Here is a 20,469-nt window from a genome sequence, read left to right as displayed (position 1 = left end):
ATATTACATAGCATTCTATTTTTTTAAAAATCATACACCTGAAGAGTGCAGAAGGTCATTTGGTAAAATACTTGCCTGTAAGTAGTTTGTCAAATTTTTCAACAAGAAATTGAGCATCCTCAACAGTGAAACACATGGGGGGTTTAAACTTGAGGACATTTCTATCTGGTCCATCACAGCTCAGTACGATAAATTCCTTCTTGAACCTAAGTGGTAAATTAAACAAAATGTTTGAGCTGATTTGATTCCAATGACGTTCGCTGATTTTCTGCAACCATTTTACTTTCATCCCTTATCCATTTAATCAGTTTTCCAATCCTAACTTTGGACTTCCCCATTCATGTTTCACTAATGATACAAGGATGACCCATTAATAATACTGATTATTATCCTTATTGTATCAACTAGCAAGCATGTACTTTTACAAAATAACTAACTGCTCACCCACAAGGTTTCCCTGATGCTCCATGAACAGTCAAAGAATAGAAAAGGTAATGGGGGGGGGGAGGAGAGAGAAGATCGGTTAGCCAGGTTTTCCTCAAGGTCCTGATCTAATCTCAGTATGTCTGATGGGTCATCTGTATCTGTAGTGGTTGGTCTCGGGTTGCTAATGCTTGTGCCTGTGCTCCCAAACTTACTCTTTTCCTATCAGGTCAACCTATGAATTTTCAATTTTGGTGGTTTGAGGTCACATGACTTGTAAATTCTCAATGGTTGTAGAGCAGGACTACAAGCAGTATCACTTTATAACTTTTCCTCTAGCCCTGTGCCTTGGGTGATACTCAAGCCAGCTTACCGAACAACTGGGCCCAGCCAACCAGGTCACAGGCTGTTCCTTTCTGCAAACCTTCAATTTTGTATAGTCGTAGCTTTTTAACTGAGAATCGTCTCAAGTTTAGCAATCATTAACAAACTCTCCCTGTTCAACTGCAGAAGCTCACAGTGCAAGAATCAATTCACCAAATATTTCATATAATAGCAACTGCAAGGACAGTCTCACAAAATGGCCACCTCCATTCTTGCCACATGATTTTGTTCACTGACTTGTAGATTGTGGTTCTTTTTGGCTAACATTTTTTAAACAAGTGGAGGGCCTGCTGAACTGTTATGGTGCTCATGAATTTCCAAAACACAAAAATTCTACTTGCAGCTAACCTCACAGCTGTCATGTTTGGGCTCACTAAGCTAAGGGACATGATGCTAGTAGTGACCCTGGATAAATCTTTTCAAGCTGTGAAAGGGCAGTGATTAACTGAATGCAGAGCAAGTGTTTTGAATTTCTGATTTGGGAATGGAAAATATTGCACTTGTAATAGAAAGGTATGAATAGTTAATTCTTCTGAATGGTTTGATTCAGAGTTATCTGCAAGTGCTATCTTTGCCAAAGAGTCCTGGTTACTTTTGATTTGTATGATTAACACTTCCAAGAGGATGCTTTAAGTACTCTTGTAAGTACCTGAAAGGTTGAAAAACTAAAGGAAGTTTCAGAAGTGATTAAATAGTGAAGGTAAGGAACATTGTAGAGTGTTAACATTTCAAATCAGTTTCACTCTCCACACAATGTCCTATTTCTAGAATTTTATGTCAGATAGGAAATGCTGAGGTTGGTGACAGAAAGGAGGTCAGAATAGGTGGTCAGTGGTCAAGGGCAATTGTAGAATTTATTTTTAATGGGGGATAGATCATTAATATCTGGATACGTGCAGCTAAAAATGTATGGGCTCTGGTTTGGTTCTATAGATCTGGTCTGTTTTCTCCTGACCCAACAAATAGTAGTAATGAAATAAAATTTGTACCACTTATTCAACTAACAAAAAAAAAGTGGGTTATTCAGAGTGAAATTCAATCCAACTGGAACTATGAAGGTCTGAGAGGTGAATTAGCTTCAGTTCAGAGGGAAACATCATTTAAACATAATTAGACATGCCAGGTGAGAAATTTAATTTACGAAACATGTTATAGTACAGAAATCCATCAAGATAACATCTAGCTTAGCTGAGGGGAGTAGTTAAAGATAATATATAATCAAAAGAATGGGTTTCTGATGTGGGAAACACTAGTAGGTCCAAGTACTGGGAACATTTTAGAAGTAGGCAAATCAAAGTAAGAACACTAGCGAGAAATGAAATATTTGTATCGGTGTCTGAAATTGAAATAATCAAGGCAAATGAGCCCAGTGTTGGCAGAGGGGAAAGAAATTATATTGACAAATAAGGAAATGGCAGAGAAATTAAACACCTCAGCAGAAATTACTAGTAGAGAACTGAGCACCCAGTAAGATTGAGGAATGGAAGTGGAATTAATTTTTTAAAAAATAGTAGAGAAGTTGATGGGCTGAAACGGATAAATTCCAAGGATACAAGATCTCAATCCAGAACTTTGAAGGATATTGGATGCACTTTTTAAAATTCCTTTCTATATTCTCTAATTTTCTGCAGACAGGGAGCAGCAAATGTGACTACACTTTTTTTTAAAAGAAGGAGGGGAAAATACTAAATGGAAAAACTACCAATCTGTTAACAAATATGTCTGTAGAAGAGAAAAGATTAGAATATTTATTGAAAGGTGTAATAACGGAACACCTAGGAAATAGTAGGACTGAGTGGCCAGCATTGGTTTAAAGACTGATTAACTTACTGGCATTTTTGAATACTTTTAAATCTTCATGATACTATAGACAAATAATGTACCTAAAGGCTCTAGTCACAAGAGTAAATAGGTAGTTTATTTTCAAATACTAACATTTTTAATGGTGTATTATAAGCTAAAGGATAATGTGTCTGCTTAGGGCCTGCAGCCTGCAACTTAAATATTTTTAGTGTTAAGCTCTTTTATTACAGCCTGTTAAGACAAAAGGAGCAGTTAACGTTACAAATTTGAGCCAGTTGATGGTGTTCTGCAGAGGTCAGTGTTGGGACCACTTCTTTTTATGCTGTATATAAATGATTAAGATTATGCAATAGATGGCTTTGTTGCCAAGTTTGCAGATGATATGAAGATTGGTGGAGGGGCAGGTAGTGTTGAAGAAATGGATATGATGCAGAAGGACTTGGACATGGCAAATAAAATACAATGTTGGAAAATGTATGGTCATGCACTTTGGTAGTAGAAATAAATGTGTGGACTATTTTCTAAACGGAGAGATCTCAGGAATCTGAGATGCAGAGGGACTTGGGACTCCTTGTGCAGAACACCCTGAAAGTTAACTTGCAGGTTGAGTTGGTGGTGAGGAAGGTAAATGTCATGTTAGCATTCATTTCAAGAGGTCTAGAATATAAGAGCAAAGAGATTATGCTGAGGCTTTATAAGGCACTGGTGAGGCTTCACTTTGAGTATTGTGAACAGTTTTGGGCCCCTCATCTTAGAGAAGATGTGCTGGCATTGGAGAGGGTCCAGAGGAGGTTCACAAAGATGATTCCAGGAAGGAAAGGGTTATCATATGAGAAATGTTTGATGGCTCTGGGTCTGTACTTGCTGGAATTCAGAAGGATGAGGGGGGTTCTCATTGAAATCTTTCAAATGTTGAAAGGTCCAGACAGTAGATGTGATAAAGGATGTTTCCCATGGTGGGAGAGTCTAGGACAAGAGGTCAGAGCCTCAGGATAGAGGGGTGCCTTTTAAAACAGACGTGGACAAATTTCTTTAGCCAGAGGGTGGTGAATTTGTGGAAGTTGTTGCCACATGCATCTGTGGAGGCCAGGCCGTTGGGTGTATTTAAGGCAGAGATCGATAGGTTCTTGACTGGACATGGCAGCAAAGGTTGCGGGGAGAAGGCCGGGAACTGGGGTTGAGGAGGAGATTTTAAAAAAAGGATCAGCCATAATTGAATGGCGGAGCAGACTCAATGGGCCAGATGGCCTAACCTGCTCTTATGTCTTATCGCCCTAATGGGCAAATTTTAAAACTATAGGTGGAAAGTAGTTTCACTTAATTTCAGACATTCAAAAGAAGGGGGTTGAATCTGTAGACCAGAACGTCATTTGCAGTACCTTGCAATTAAGTACTGGGCTTCCTCAGTAGCTGGTGTCCTCTGCTGTTGATCTTTTACAAGCTCCACTCCGATAAATAAGCCAACACCCCTTTTTAGATATAAAAGAGTTAGAGTTAATTTGACATCAAATATAATTAGCAATGATTTTATTGATCAGATCTGTACCTGACATCACCGATGATTGGATGTTTGTTTTTTTGCTCATTTAGCAAATTCAGCAGGTAAGTACCCACTTTTGTTGCATTTTCACAAAGATCTTCCTTTTCAATGACTTCTAAAACAGCAAGTCCAATTGCACAGGATACTGGGTTTCCTCCGAACTGTAATACAACAGTGACAAGCTCTGTTTCACTCTTGGCAAATGCTTCCCTTCCCACAGCACCTTTGGAGGACTGGCACACCCACCCAAGTGTTGGGTCATGGGATTAAAACCCTTCTTATCTCAGAGCATGTGTAGTGTAACGTGTCCACTGGTTAGCATGGATAAGTTGGGGTGAATGGTTTGTTGCCATGCCATACAATTCTATGAACATAACACTGAAGCGAATTGTGATCGCTAGTAAATGAACAGTAGTTATAAAGCAAATGAGATTTCCTGCTCTGAATGATTCAGCTAAACTGCATAAACTCGAGACCCTGAAAAAGCAGTTAATAGTCTTCAATTAATTTCAATAAATCAACACTCTAATTCAGGGTTGTTTTCTCCTTATATAACATATGCAAAGACTAAAGTTCTTAAGAATCAACCTGCATAAGCCTTTGTTTAAGTTAGCAGTTTCATTTGACACAGATTAGTGGACTTTCTTTTGTAAATGTAGCTACACCACACTTAACTGTATTAAAGAACTCCACTCCAGTTGCTGCGAATGCATCTGCAATTTCTTTGGTTGTAGCAACACAGGCTAAAGGGTGCCCATTTCCTATGGGTTTCCCCATGGTTACAATGTCTGGGGAAAAATCATTTCCTTCCAGCTGGAATGCCCAAAAGTGCTTGCCAACTCTTCCAAATCCAACTTGGATTTCATCAGCAACAAACAATCCCCCAGCATTCCGAATTTGTCTGTAAGAGAGAAATTGATAGAAAGAACCTAGCCTGGCCATAGCTGTATGGTAAAGAACAACATTGCCTGGTCCCTCAAAGCTGGAAGACCTTTAGACCATAAGAAACTAGAAGGAAGTTTGGCTTTGGGGTCTTATTTCCATCTTCTAATACTGATTCCCACCTATAGCCTAAAAGAATAAAACTGCCAAGTCTATAACTACCCAGATAGCTTGCAGTCAAAAGGACATGCATCTTAGAAGTTTAAAAACTAGTTGGTTCGATATCTATCGTGAAATTGAAATATTACACCTTCATTTTTCTTAAGTTTATTCTTTGAATCTTCTGGTAGGTGTGAAGTGATGTCTTGCTTTTGAGGACGGTATTAATACACGCTGAAGTTATTCAGAACTTACGGATTGTACATCTCAATGGGCAGATTTCTGCATTAAAGTGTAAGGAAAGAACTTTAATCCCTTTAGAATACCAAGAGATTCAAGGGAAAAAAAATCTAGAAATATTTTGTAAAGCTCTACAGAGAACAAAATGCATTAAAGAAAGAATATGAGGCCCACTTAGGTAAAGTAATATTGAGTACTTACTCTGCTACCTTCTGGAAATATCCTGTAGGTGGAATTATATGACCTGCGACACCTGGTAAAGGTTCAGCAAAAAATGCTGCAACCTGGATTGGTGGAAATTAAAAGAAATTCATTGTGAAATTATGAGAATTGTAAATCAAGCACCCTAATTCTTACACACAGTCAGTTATCAACTCTTCAAATAAATCATCTTGGTTACTTCCATAGTGGCTCATTGTGTGATGTGTGTGAATCCCATAAAATGTCCTTCTCCAAAGTTTGAATGAAGTGTTTGCTGAGTGGATTGATATTAACTGGTGCAGCGTGAGGCACTACCAATGATTTCAAACATTGTGACAAATATCTGAGAATTTCCATTACTGCATTCCTGTACACTGACTTCTGGAGAATTTGTGATCAGCACTCACTGACAACAGGATCATAGACAACTTCAGTGGGACATTTTCCAGATCATTGTCCCAGCTTTCATCTATTTCTGGTAGCAGTACCGCTTCCTGGATTTTATGGTAGAGGTCCATGTACAGTGATGCTCCACAGGAAAAACTTGTTTCTGCTACATATAAATATTTGGGTGAAAGTGCAGGGAAAACTTGTTTCTGCTACATATAAATATTTGGGTGAAAGTGCAGGTCAGTAAACTTGTAGACAACATAAAAATGGCAGAGTTGTGAATAGTAAGGAAGGTTGTCTAAAGAATACAGTAGGATAAAGATCAGTTGGAAATACAGTGGGGAAATGGCACGAGTTTAATCCAGACAGGTATGAGATGAGATGGATATTTCGAGTATACTGTGGACAACAGGATCCTTATGCACACTGATGTACGGAGGGATCTTGGGATGGAAGCTATCGGCTTCTTGAAAGTGGCAACACAAGCAGATAGTACAGAAAGCATATCTGCCTTCATCAGTTGGGTGGGGGGGGGCTGCTGAGTATAAAAGTGAAGAGATTTTGTTGCAGATGTATACGATAAAGCCACATTTGGACTATTCTGTGTAATTCTGGTCATCACATTACAGAAAAGATATGGATATTTCGAAAGGGGGTGCAAATAATATGTCAGCACAGATATTGTGAGTTGAAGGATCTGCTCCTGTGTGGTGCTGATCTATAACGAATAACCTTGCTGACCCAAATCAGCCATACAAACAAAAGCCTTCCAAGTGATGCCACCGACTGTTCCTATCCCACCTACCTATAAGCACTTTACATGGACCATTACTTCTCATCACACCAATTCCATTCTCCAATCTTCCTTTCTATTATAATCAAGGAGATGCAACATCTGCCCGTTCTCCTCCCCACTACTGAGGAATCAAAACTGCTTTCCGGGTAGGTCAGTGGACTGATAGTTCTCCTAATTTAATATTAACTGCTTGTAGCTGCAATGTGGCCTTCATTCCATTAGGGGCAACAAAGATGGAATGGGTTATCATTCTGTGGAATACCTCCCTTCAGTTTCATAACATGAACGCAAGATTCTGCTCAGTTTGCTTTTAAATTCTCCCTGACACACCTATTTTAACTCCAATCACAGCTGGAGGTAACATTTCATTCCAACAATGAGGGGCGTGGGCAGGGCCATGATGAACTCCACTGTATAATAGAAAACTCCCACGAGTAGCATGGTGTCAAAGGGTTGAACTGAGATATTTTAATACTAAATTAAGTTGAAAAGCAAAAATAGAAAACATAAGCGCCGCTGATCATTTGTGCCCGTAATCTTGCAGTCCCTCAGCATCTACTTTTACACTCAAACAAGAATTCTAAGCTAGTGAAAAATGTGTTTAAAAAGTGTTTATTTAAAAGCTATCAGTTCAACTATTCAGTCAGGAGGGCAAACATTTCCCACTTGCCTATATCAAGACATTGGATACATCTATCTTTTCCCCAAGTTACGCACAATGGTGAATGGTTTGAAAAAAAACCTACCTTACAGCAATTAAGAAAGCTAACACGTTATCATTTATTGTGAGGCGCAGCGAATATGAAAGTAGGAAGGTTATATTTCAGATACATTGAGTACTAACTAGATCACCACTCAAGTTCTGCATCCAGTATTACTTTCCTTATTTAAAGGCTGTAAATGCTATGCTGAGGTTTACCAAACTAGTACCTAGTTATCATATAGTCAAAGGAGCTGGAATTTAGAAGAGTGAGTAAAGACTTGAATGTATTATATGATATTTTGAGGGATAGATGTAGAGAGAGTATTTCCACTTGTGGGAGAATATAGAACTAGAGGTCACCACTTAAAAATAAGGAGTCACCATTAAAGGCATAAGTGAATTATTTTTCTCTGAGAGTTGCAGGTCTTTAGAATTTTCTTCCTCAAAAGGAAAGGTGGCAGAATCTCTGAGTGGATTTAAGGCCGAGGTAGACATAAACCTGGTTTGAAAGGTTACTGCTGGGAATGTGGATCTCAGGTTACTACCAGATCTTCCATAATCATACTGAATGGCCCGAGGGGCTTAGTTTTCTATTCCTGACAGCCCAAATCTCAGTCTGCTACAGGGTTCTACTGAAGCCCGAGGACAAGCAGTTTAAGCTTCTGGACTCAACATCAAGTACAATTTCCAATCATGATCAAAGCACCTTCTCTGGGATAACAAGTGCTGCTAACGATTCTGTTGCCATGTACTGCTCCTCCAGATAATTTATTTTGTTACCTGTACCATTACTGTTCACTCTTGCCCTAAACTCCTGCCCCTTCACTCATTTTCTCAGCTTTTCCCTCCCCTCTGTTCTCTCCCAGAGCATATCACCTCTTAACCTTTCCTGTTCTAATATATCTCTCTCCAAAAATGCTCCTTGACCCAAGTATTTCTAGCTTTTCTTGTTTTTCTTATACACAAATGTGTGGGTATTCATAGCAGAATTAACTAATCCTGCAAGTGCAAGAAGAACTGAATGATAGTTAAGAGCAAATATGATGGAGGGTCTGGGACCAAAACATCAACTGTTTACTCTTTTCCATAGATACTGCCTGGCCTGCTGAGTTTTGTGTGTGTAGAGAGTTAAGAGTAGCCAGGAATCACGTCTTGTCAGAGTTGGAAATGTACCTCTACTGTGTTGGCAAGCACAAAAATAAGATGGCATTCGATAAATGATAAACCTTTTGCATGAGCAAATAAGTAACCTAGCGCTCTGTGCTAATGGGGTTCCAATTACATGCAAACTAATAACATTAGTGTGAACATCTATTTCAGATACAGATTGTATTGTAATATTTATGTAATTTAATTCCTACATATCCCGATTAGGACTCCTGCCTGACTTTGACTTGAGTATGTGGTGGTGTCATGGTAGCATAGAGCTTCGCGATTACAGCTCAGGGCGTTGGAGTTAAACTCTGCCGCCATCCGTAAGGAGCCTGTACGCCCTTCCTGTGAGCACATGGGTTTCTCTGGGTGCTCCAGTTTCCTCTCAAGGTCCAAAGAGGTGCCAGTTTGTAGGTTAATTGGTCATTGTAATTCATCCTGTAATTAGGTTGGTGTTAAATAGGTGGGTTGCAGAGTGGCACAGCTCACTGGGCCAGAAGGGTCTGTTCTGCACTGTATGTACAAATAAATAAATAAACAAATAATAAACATTAATAAACATTTTGCCTGGAATCTGGAATGGGGAAAATACGCAGCTCTAATTCAGTGGGACTTTTAACCTCAGTTTTATCCTGCTAGCAAGGAAAATATCAGGTTCCACAATTCTAGGGAAACATTTTTTTTCTCTGTTGTACCGTACCTGGTGATTTTTCCTTTCTATTTCATCGATAACTGCTTTCACCTCACTTGCATAGGCCGATGCTGGATCAGGGTGATCTTCCCTGTACTTCCCTCGGTAGGTGTCTGGAACAGGTACCTGCACAGAGAATAAATGTTTCTTACAACAGGCAATATCACAATATAAATACTCTAATAAATATCATTTAGTTAACAGGCTTCAACATACCACGTGAACCCAATCCTTTTGTGGCCTCAGTTTCTTGAATTTGTAAGGACTAATGTCAATCAATGAATTAAGATGTCCATGGTAGGCACTAGAACACAAAAATATGTATTGGTTACGGAATCTAATTAGTGTTACATCAGGACAGAAATGTATTTCAATGCATTATACAAACATTACGGACTAGAAGCAGGGAACACACATAAAATGCTGGAGGAACTCAGCAGGCCAGGCAGCATCTATGGAAACCAGTAGTCGATGTTTTGCCCCGAGACCCTTCAGAGTCACGATGAAGGGTCAAAGCCCGAAAAGCTGACCGTACTTTTTTCTATAGATGCTGCCTGGCCTGTTGAGCTTCTCCAGCATTGTGTGTGTGTTGCTTGGATTTCCAACATCTGCAGATTTTTGTTTGTTTGAGATTAGAAGCAGGAGTTGGCCTTTCATCCCCTTGAACTTGCTCTAATATTCAACAAAATGAATGATCTGATTGCAACCTCAACCCCACACTCCATCTATGTCCAGTAATCTCTCACTATTTGCTTATTTAGTGTCCATTTCCCCTCTGCCTTAAAAATGTTTATAGCACTTTAGGTTCTGCAATGTAAATGCAGTGTCATTAAAGAGATAAGGGCTAAAACTGAGAACTCACAGAAAAAAACTCATTTGTACATCTATATTTACATACCAATTTACTTATGTTTATTTCAGGCAACTTACTTCTCGAGGACCACAATGTCTTCGTGCTGGGTGTAATGTTGAGCCAGCCTGAGGGCAAGATCATTTGCCTCTGAACTATAATGTCATTAAAACAAAATAAAGTTCATTTCAAAGTGCGAAGAATGCATAAGGGTTACATCATAATAAATCGTTATTCCAGAAATTATAATCTGTTTCTTTAAAAAGTTAATTGTGCAATATTACATTCAATGAATACATTAACCATGATGTCATGTGGTTTTGCCATTTTTCTGGAGAAAAATCAAGGAATATTTTTTCTTTTTTGTTAGGAAAATTGGGCAGGAGCCACTTCCACTGGTTTGCCTCTTTAGCAACAATTCCCAAAGGTTCCTAATACTACATGCACCCAGTTCCTCAGGAGCTGGAAATTGCACGATCCATGTGTAGTGTGGGGGTGTGGCTTATTTGCCAGTCAAAAGCCGCTTCTGCCATGTTGATTGTGATTGGTGGATCTGAAAACTGAAGCTGCCCTTCCCACTAGTTGGCTTGTGTGCCAAGGCATCTAGTGTCCGGTTACAAACAGGTTATACCCCAGGTATAAAGAATAATATGCGTGGAAAGTTTCCTCTCACTCTCTTCTGTCTCTAAAGCATGCTTCACAGAACCATTGGCAAAGCATGCTCTGTCAGCATTTTTTAACCAAGTATCTGTTTGTTGAATATTTAATTCTGTAGTTTGTGTAACATGGGGGAACACAACTGTTTGTAAATAAATGATTAATATGCTCATATATTAATATGATTAATATAATCATAGTCAGAGTTCTCCAGCTCACTTACCAAACCTGTGAACCTGCTTCCACAACACACCTCATCAATGGGGATGGGAGAGGTTCTGGAGAATTGGAGGGTTGCAGATGTTGTTCCCTTATTCAAGAAAAGGAGTAGAGATAGCCAAACAACTAGTGGCAGTATTCAAGGACATTTTCAACCTCACTGCTACGGGCGGAAGTTCCCACTTGCTTCACAAAGGCTACAATTATACCAGTGCCTAAGAATAATGTGATCTGCCTTAATGATTATCACCGAGTAGCACTCACATCTAGTGATGAAATGCTTTGAGAGGTTGGTCATGACTAGACTGCCTCAGCAAGGGCCTGGATCCTTTGCAATTTGCCTATCGCCACAATAGGTCAACGGCAGATGCAATCTCAATGGCTCTCCACATGGCTTTAGACCATCTGCACAACATAAACACCTACATCAGGATGCTGTTCATCGTGTTATGTACCCCGTATCGGGTTAAAGAACCAGCAGAAATGGAAAACAGCTGGAGTCTGGTATTGCTGTTACCATAAGCTATTTTATTAGTAACTACGCAATACAGTAATATATAACCAGATAAACCAAACACGTTAGCAGAACTTTTGCAAATCCAGGTGTGTAAATATAGAACCCAAACTTCTTCAAACTTAGGTGCTAAGGGATACAGTCTTATGATGGAATGTAAGATAGTTCAGTTCAACGCTTAGGTTAATTAATGTGAGATGTTTGTAATCCAAAGGCGAATATTGTGAGAAGACAGTTATGTCAATATTCCACAGATTCCACGACAGCAATACCAGATAACAATAGTAGTAGGTTTTATCTCTGAAGTTGTTCCACTCCACACACCAAGCATCACCGACAGTGATCTTCAACGAATATCCTTCATTTTAGTTAGAAACACTAACATAGAAACATAGAAAATAGGTGCAGGAGTAGGCCATTCGGCCCTTCGAGCCTGCACCGCCATTTATTATGATCATGGCTAATCATCCAACTCAGAACACCGCCCCAGCCTTCCCTCCATACCCCCTGACCCCCCTAGCCACAAGGGCCATATCTAACTCCCTCTTAAATATAGCCAATGAACTGGCCTCAACTGTTTCCTGTGGCAGAGAATTCCACAGATTCACCACTCTCTGTGTGAAGAAGTTTTTCCTAATCTCGGTCCTAAAAGGCTTCCCCTCTATCCTCAAACTGTGACCCCTCGTTCTGGACTTCCCCAACATCGGGAACAATCTTCCTGCATCTAGCCTGTCCAATCCCCTTAGGACCTTATACGTTTCAATCAGATCCCCCCTCAATCTTCTAAATTCCAATGAGTACAAGCCCAGTTCATCCAGTCTTTCTTCATATGAAAGTCCTGCCATCCCAGGAATCAATCTGGTGAACCTTCTCTGTACTCCCTCTATGGCAAGGATGTCTTTCCTCAGATTAGGGGACCAAGACTGCACACAATACTCCAGGTGTGGTCTCACCAAGGCCTTGTACAACTGCAGTAGTACCTCCCTGCTCCTGTACTCAAATCCTCTCGCTATAAATGCCAGCATACCATTCGCCTTTTTCACCGCCTGCTGTACCTGCATGCCCACTTTCAATGACTGGTGTATAATGACACCCAGGTCACGTTGCACCTCCCCTTTTCCTAATCGGCCACCATTCAGATAATAATCTGTTTTCCTATTTTTACCACCAAAGTGGATAACTTCACATTTATCCACATTAAATTGCATCTGCCATGAATTTGCCCACTCACCCAACCTATCCAAGTCACCCTGCATCCTCTTAGCATCCTCCTCACAGCTAACACTGCCACCCAGCTTCGTGTCATCCGCAAACTTGGAGATGCTGCATTTAATTCCCTCATCCAAGTCATTAATATATATTGTAAACAACTGGGGTCCCAGCACTGAGCCTTGCGGTACCCCACTAGTCACTGCCTGCCATTCTGAAAAGGTCCCATTTATTCCCACTCTTTGCTTCCTGTCTGCTAACCAACTCTCCACCCACACCAATACCTTACCCCCAATACCGTGTGCTTTAAGTTTACACACTAATCTCCTGTGTGGGACCTTGTCAAAAGCCTTCTGAAAATCCAAATATACCACATCCACTGGTTCTCCCCTATCCACTCTACTAGTTACATCCTCAAAAAATTCTATGAGATTCGTCAGACATGATCTTCCTTTCACAAATCCATGCTGACTTTGTCCGATCATTTCACCGCTTTCCAAATGTGCTGTTATCACATCCTTGATAACTGACTCCAGCAGTTTCCCCACCACCGACATTAGGCTAACCGGTCTATAATTCCCCGGTTTCTCTCTCCCTCCTTTTTTAATCACATGGATTGTGATCCGTGTAATTCACCAGTGGTTTCTGGGCAGGACAAACATAGACTTCAAAATGTTGTAAAGCCAGAATAAGTGGTATCACACCCGAATTCAGCTACAGGTTATCCCGAAGTGGTGGCCACAGGATACTCAAACAGAATCCATGTGTGGATTATCACCAACAGTAGCTTATCACTGAGGTACCGTCTTCAAGGGAACCAACGTCAAACACACAATGTGATAGCCACTTATCCAGTTCCACGACGTACGAAATAACTCCAACAGTGATTTGCCACAGGGGTGCCTTTCTTCAGTGAACTTCCACACCCAAACAATGGTAACACACGAGTGGTATTCACAAAGGTACTCCCCTCACCAGAGAACCCACTCTTGTGGATTAACTACGTGACAGTCACACCTTCATATTCCAATGGAACTCAAACTCACCCTTACGGGCTACTTAGAGAGAGAGTCCAAACAGTGACCTCTTTGTCACTAGGTTTCTTCTGTTTCAAACCTATCTCTCCCCTCTTCAAACTTCTTCTAGTTGCAGAAAACTTGTGAGAGTCATTTATCAATACCCAGGATTGATCTCAACTCACCCCTTTTGGGCTACTGAAAGTTTAAACCAGAACCTCACTCACTGGTGTCTTCCATTGATCGAATCCATCTTGACTCTGAGCATATGTTTCTCATATGTCTATAACTGTCTTTGTAGAAAGTAAACATGCTGCAGAGAAACCAAAACATCGATTGTCCATCAAATAACTCCACCTTCGGTCACCATGGCAACCCATGAGCTGCTCATTGCTCTCTCTCTCTCTCTCTCTGAATCAGCTGCACCCTCTCTCTTTTTAAAGGTACTGTCCATAAGGGATAATTCAGGATATTGTCACAATCCATCATAGCTCAGCATTTAATACTATCATTCCCACAATCCTGATTGAGAAGTTGCAGAATCTGGGCCTCTGTACCTCCCTTTGCAATTGGATCCTCGACTTCCTAACCGGAAGACCACAACCTGTGCGGATTGGTGATAACATAACCTCCTCGCTCATGATCAACACTGGCGCAACCTCAGGGGTATGTGCTTAGCCCACTGCTCTACTCTCTGTATACCCATGACTGTGTGGCTAGGTATAGCTTAAATACCATCTATAAACTTGCTGACAATACAGCCATTGTTGGTAGACTCTCAGGTGGTGATGAGAGTGTGTACTGGAGTGAGATATGCCAACTAGTGGAATGGTGCCACAGGAACAACCTGGCACTCAACGTCAGTAAGATGAAAGAGCTGATTGTGGACTTCAGGAAGGCTAAGATGAAGGAGCACGTACCAATCACATAGAGGAATCAGAAATGGAGAGAGTGAGCAGCTTCAAGTTTCTGGGTGTTAAGATCTCTGAGGATCTAACCTGGTCCCAACATACTGATGTAGTTATAAAGAAGGCAAGACAGCAGCTATACATTATTAGGGCTTTGAAGAGATTTGGCCTGTCAACAAATACACTCAAAAACTTATATAGTTGTGCAGTGGAGAGCATTCTGACAGGCTACATCACTGTCTGGTGTGGAGGGACTACTGCACCTGACCGAAAGAAGCTGCAGAAGGTTGTAAATCTAGTCAGCTCCATCTTGGGTACTAGCCTACAAAGTACCCAGGACACCTTCAGGGAGCAGTGTCTCAGAAAGGCAGCGTCCATTATTAAGGACCTCCAGCACCCAAGGCATGCCCTTTTCTCAGAGGGATCTTGGGGTCCGAGTCCACAGGACACTCAAAGCTACTGTGCAGGTTGACTGTGTGGTTAAGAAGGCATATGGCTTATTGGCTTTCATCAACCGTGGGATTGAGTTCATGAGCCGAGAAGTAATGTTACAGCTATATGTATGTTCGTCCATCGTTGACGTCGATGAGGACCTCAACACCACTTGATGGTGTTGAGAGTTGTGCAGCATCAGCCTCACTCTCTCTTCCCAATTCCCACCTGGATCCAGTGGCAAGACAGAGTCTAGACGGCTGGAGATGGGAATAGGCGCAGTGGATGACCAGGATGTCTTCTGTGTCTTGTCCTGCTCTACACGTTCCATGACGCTTGCAGAGACCGCCTTCTTGACCATTGGACCTTCCATTGGTCTCGTCCGCTCAATCCGCCGGAGTCTGTCTTCACATGCTGGGATAGACAACTCCCTATCTCACCGAGGGTTTGAGACCCATCGGCTACCCTCGCCTGGTTTAGCCGGCTTGTCAAAGCCGTTGCCTGGGGTGTGGCCGCTGTCGCATGCGAACAGCTACGGGGAGCCACAGGTGAGAGCTGAGTGCCAGGTGGGGACCAAAGGTGGACCAACCGTCTTGAAAAGGATGCAACATGTTCCCCCATCAGAGGTGCTACCCCTCCCTGACACCCCATACACCCCCACAGCTATATCGGACCCTGGTCACACTCCATTTGGGAGTACTGTGCTCAGTTCTGGTCACCTCACTACAGGAAGGATGTGGAAACTATAGGAAGGGCGCAGAGGAGATTTACAAGGACGTTGCCTGGATTGGGGGGCATGCCTTATGAGAATAGGTTGAGGGAACTTGGCCTTTTCTCCTTGGAGCGATAAGAGAATGAGAGGTGACCTGACAAAGGTGTATAAGATGATGAGAGGCACTGGTCGTGTAGATAGTCAGAGACTTTTTCCCAGGGCTGAAATGGCTAACACGAGAGGGCACCGTTTTGGGGTGCTTGGAAGTAGGTACAGAGGAGAAGTCAGGGGTAAGTTTTTTATGCAGAGAGTGGTGAGTGCGTGGAATGAGCTGCTGGGGACAGTGGTGGAGGCAGATACAATAGGGTCTTTTAAGAGACTCCTGGATAGGTACATGGAGCTTAGAAAAAGAGAGGGCTATGGGTAACCCTAGGTAATTTCTAAAGTAAGTACATGTTTGGCACAGTACTGTGGGCCGAAGGGCCTGTATTGTGCTGTAGGTTTACTATGTTCTATGTTCCACGTCCATGGGTGATTGGAGCTGATGAGATTGGCAAGTCTGTTGTCCAATTATATCACGTCAAGAAAGAGAAATAGGAAATGCTGGACATATTTGACAGCTCTTAATTGAGGTAGGAACAGAATTGTGGTTTAGGTCATCACATTTCCATAGGAAGAGTTGGAAATGAAACTAAGTCAAAATTTCAAAAATAGACAAAGTGGATGGTGAGAATTAAATGGAACGTAAACTAGTTCATTATCACATGTATTGAGGTACAGTGAAAAATTTGTTGTGTATACCGTCCATACATAACAGTTCACTGAGGTAGTACAAGGGAAAACAATAGCAGAGTGCAGAATAAAGTGTTACAGTTGCAGAGAAAGTGCAGTGCAGGTAAACAGTAAGGCAGAAGGTCATAAAGAAATACTTTGTGAGGTCAAGAGTCCATCTTATGAATGGTCCGAGAACACTATCTCATTTTTCTTCTATTGCACTATTTATTTTTGTATGCATGTATATATGATTTTGACTTAGTCATGTTTAATGTCTTGCAATTTTTGCTGCCACAAAATGACAAATTTCATGACATATGTCGGTGATAATGAATCTGATCCTGATTCAGATGGCCAAAGACCTTGCTAGAACATTGACAGTGATGGTGAGAGGTGCCACAAGAAGGGGTATAGTCATTGGTGGAGATGGAAGAATGGACTAGCAGGAATGATGAAGGTGTCTGGTAGTGGCAAGTAGGCTAACTGATTTGCTTATTGCGAAGGCTGGTGTGGTGAAATGTGGAAACAAAGGGACCCAATCTTTGTTCTGGGCAAGTGGAGAAAGACTGTAGGTAATGGAATGGCGAAGGGCCCTGCCACTAAGGTAAAGAGAACACATGATGGGGAATAAAGGACAATATATCATAGGCACAGATGTGAAAGGTATCATCATCTGAACAAAAGGTGAATAGAACTGAGTCCCTATATGAAGTATGATGAAAATATGTAGACAAGGCAGGCATCTTTCCCTTCCTTCCCTTTTAGCAATCTGGAGATATCATTCCCTCTACAAAATTCTAGTTGCTTCTTCTGTTTCTTATTCCCCTTTTACTGCACAACTCACACAATGGCAGATGCAAGTCCCCCTTCTTTTGCCTGCCCTTCATGTCATCCGGAGGTCCAAACAGTGATTTCAGGTGAAGCTTGCATTCAGCACATATTCTCACAACAGAAAACAAACAGAGTGGGTGAACGTTCTTAGAACATCGGTTCAGATCAGTAGTGACCCTGAGCCTCCAGTTAAATATCACTTCAATGCTTCATCCCACTCCTACTCTCAACTGTCTTCAAGTTACTAATCTGTCCAAAAAACTCCATGAATCAGCATCCAGTTTAGAACATTACAGCATTTAGTCCTTAATGCTGAATTCAACTATTCCAGATCGTTGCCATTCCAGTGATGTACCTCACATTTCTACCATTGTCTCTTTACTCTCTTTCCTCCTGTAGTATCTAGGAAAGAACTTGTGCCCCAGCTGGCAAGGTGTATATTGGGAAATTGCTTATTGATGAGCAGAGTCAATACAAAACACTGGATATAAAATTGTTTATAAAATTATAAAGAATACACAGAATGGCAGTATCCTACTCCCAGTATTAAAACATCTAGTACTAGAAGGCAAGTATTTGAAGTGAGGGGGGAAATGCAAGGCAAGGATTTTGTCAAACATAGAGAATGGTGGGGGAAGATGTGGTGGGAGAGACCCATTTACGATAGGCACACGAATATGCAGAGAAGGGAGGGATATGTTCCATGTGCAGGGAAGAGAAATTACATTAATTAGGTGTCAATAGTTTAATTAGTTCAGCACAACATTGTGGGCCTGTGCTATACTGTCTATTTTAATATAAAGGCTGAGAGTTTCCACTTTACAGTTGAATAAATTGATAGTAATTCCTTAAAATCTACTTTCTATGATTACTTATTGGATTCATGACTATTAAGGTAATGTTTTCTAGTATACTCCACGGTCTAGTTTCGTACTGAGGTGTTGGATGAATTGGTGGGGAGGCGGTGGGGTGGAAATCATATGGTGCTTTACATGGAGTTACAATTCCCAGTTCTGATTTTCCCAGTTCAATGAGGCTACACAGAGAAGGAAAAAGCAGGGAGGATCTGGCAACAGTGGAAATCTATTCTTTTTTCAATATATACACTTGCCTATTTTCCAAGGTTGAAACTACCAAAAAAAACCTGGTATTCTTTTTTTTTTAAACAAAAAAACCAATGAGTTTCAGATATTTTTGTCATCTTGTTGACAGGATTGTTTGCCAATATGTGAGGGAGTTCAATATTGTTACTAAATGAGGAAAAGATTTGGCTTGAAATTATAACAACAAGAATTTTTCTAGTAAAATCCATTATAATAAAACATGACTCCTCCAACTAACTCACATAGAACAGGATATTTGAAGTTCATTCTCTTGTTAATGGCCACTGAGTTGATCTCAATTGAATGGTTTTATGATATAAAAAACCTGAACTTTTAAAAGACAGTTGAACAGAGACATGGATAGGCAAGGTTTAGAAGGTTATGGGCAAAATGCTGGAAAATGGACTAGCCTGGTAAGCATCTCGGCCAGCACCAACTAGTTGGCTAAAGGGACTTTTCCCCCATGCTGTATGGCTCAATGAGCGACAACAAGTTACAAGAATGAGAATACGCTACAGTATATATTTTTTTCACATTGAAGCAAATGTTATTGTCAGAACATTATTGCTAATGGGTATGTGCTCAGTTCTGGCATGCTTTCTCTCATTAATCCAACTGATATATTTTTTAAAGCTCACAGCTAAAGCATATAGACAAACAGTCCTTTGCCAAGGTACCAACGAGCAATCCACGACAACAAACTGGTTCCCCACCTAGGCTGCAAAGTTAGTGCCTGCAGGGAAGCGAGACCATACCTGCAAAGCATTTTTGGAAATTAACAAAATCAATTACACTATCCTTGCCAACGTTTGTAACGAAGTTTGGTAATGTTTTCATTGAAGTAAGATACCTAGGATAATAGCAACATAACAGTGACAATAGAATTATATCATGGGTGCATTCAAAGTTATCAGAATTAATGAATTTAAATTAGCTACCATTTAAGATGATTAGCAATGTTTTCATATTTTTTAAAAGCACATTTAGCAAATTTCAAGTATTAAATTTTACCCTGAGTTCACAAAATAGAAAGCTGATAGCTTCGGTGGCAGTGTTTCTGACAATTTCTTGGCGTACTGGACTATATTGTCATGAAGAAAACGTGAATTTGTGTTCAGTATTGCCATTTGCGCTGATCCAGCTTTCACAACATCTGGGTGACAATGTCCAACTACGAAAGGGAAAAGAGATTTAAAGGCTGACATGCAGCTTTGTAATATTTGTAGAAAGCACACCAAAGCTCGAAACTGCACAACCATTTCATAGTGTTAAATACCACTGTGAGTCTCCCTTAAACTATTAGAGAAATTGACACAGTCAATACTTCTGGCCTAGACGCTTCATCAGGACTGGAGAAAAAAGATGAGAAGTCAGAGTAAGAAGGTGGGGGGAGGGGAGGGGAGGAAGAAATACAAGGTGAACTGGGGAGGGGGGACGGGTGAAGTAAAGAGCTGAGGAGTCAATTGGTGATAAAGATAAAGGGCTGGAGAATGGGGAATCTGATAGGAGAGGACAGAAGGCTATGGAAGAAAGGGAACGGGGATGAACACCAGAGGGAGATGATGAAGTAAGGAGATAGAGTGAGAGAGGGAAATGGGAATGGGGAATGAAGGAGAGGGAGCGGGCCATTATCAGAAGTTTGAGAAATTGATGCTCATGCCATCAGGTTGGAGGCTACCCAGATGGAATATAAGGTGGTGTTCCTCCAACCTGAGTGTGACCTCATCACGACAGTAGAGGAGGCCATGGATAGACATGTCAGAAGGGGAATGGGAAGAGGAAGAGGAATTAAAACGGGTGGCTGCTGGGAGATCCTGCTTGTTCTGGTGGACAGAGCGTAGATGCTCGACAAAGCAGTCTCCCAATCCACACTGGGTCTC

At 41.1% G+C, this 20,469-nt stretch overlaps 1 protein-coding gene across 2 annotated transcripts in view; it reads right to left on the bottom strand.

Annotated features, from left to right (window-relative positions):
• The window catches only part of LOC140200472 (5-phosphohydroxy-L-lysine phospho-lyase-like), a 37,303-nt gene that overhangs the window by 4,411 nt on the left and 12,423 nt on the right, over positions 1–20,469 (bottom strand). For both annotated transcript variants that reach the window (XM_072263838.1, XM_072263839.1), the window contains exons 3-11: positions 19,601–19,760; positions 10,295–10,369; positions 9,581–9,668; positions 9,374–9,490; positions 5,633–5,715; positions 4,826–5,051; positions 4,157–4,311; positions 3,990–4,079; positions 76–206 (exon numbers count right to left, since the gene is read on the bottom strand). In XM_072263838.1, coding sequence (XP_072119939.1) covers positions 76–206; positions 3,990–4,079; positions 4,157–4,311; positions 4,826–5,051; positions 5,633–5,715; positions 9,374–9,490; positions 9,581–9,668; positions 10,295–10,369; positions 19,601–19,760 — 1,125 coding nt within the window. The remainder of the gene's footprint in view (positions 1–75; positions 207–3,989; positions 4,080–4,156; positions 4,312–4,825; positions 5,052–5,632; positions 5,716–9,373; positions 9,491–9,580; positions 9,669–10,294; positions 10,370–19,600; positions 19,761–20,469) is intronic.

The sequence above is a fragment of the Mobula birostris genome, chromosome 7 (assembly GCF_030028105.1).
Source record: "Mobula birostris isolate sMobBir1 chromosome 7, sMobBir1.hap1, whole genome shotgun sequence".
NCBI classification, from domain to species: Eukaryota; Metazoa; Chordata; class Chondrichthyes; order Myliobatiformes; family Myliobatidae; genus Mobula; species Mobula birostris.
The sequence above is the reverse complement of the archived record's forward strand: the minus strand, read 5'-3'. Positions and strand labels throughout refer to the sequence as shown.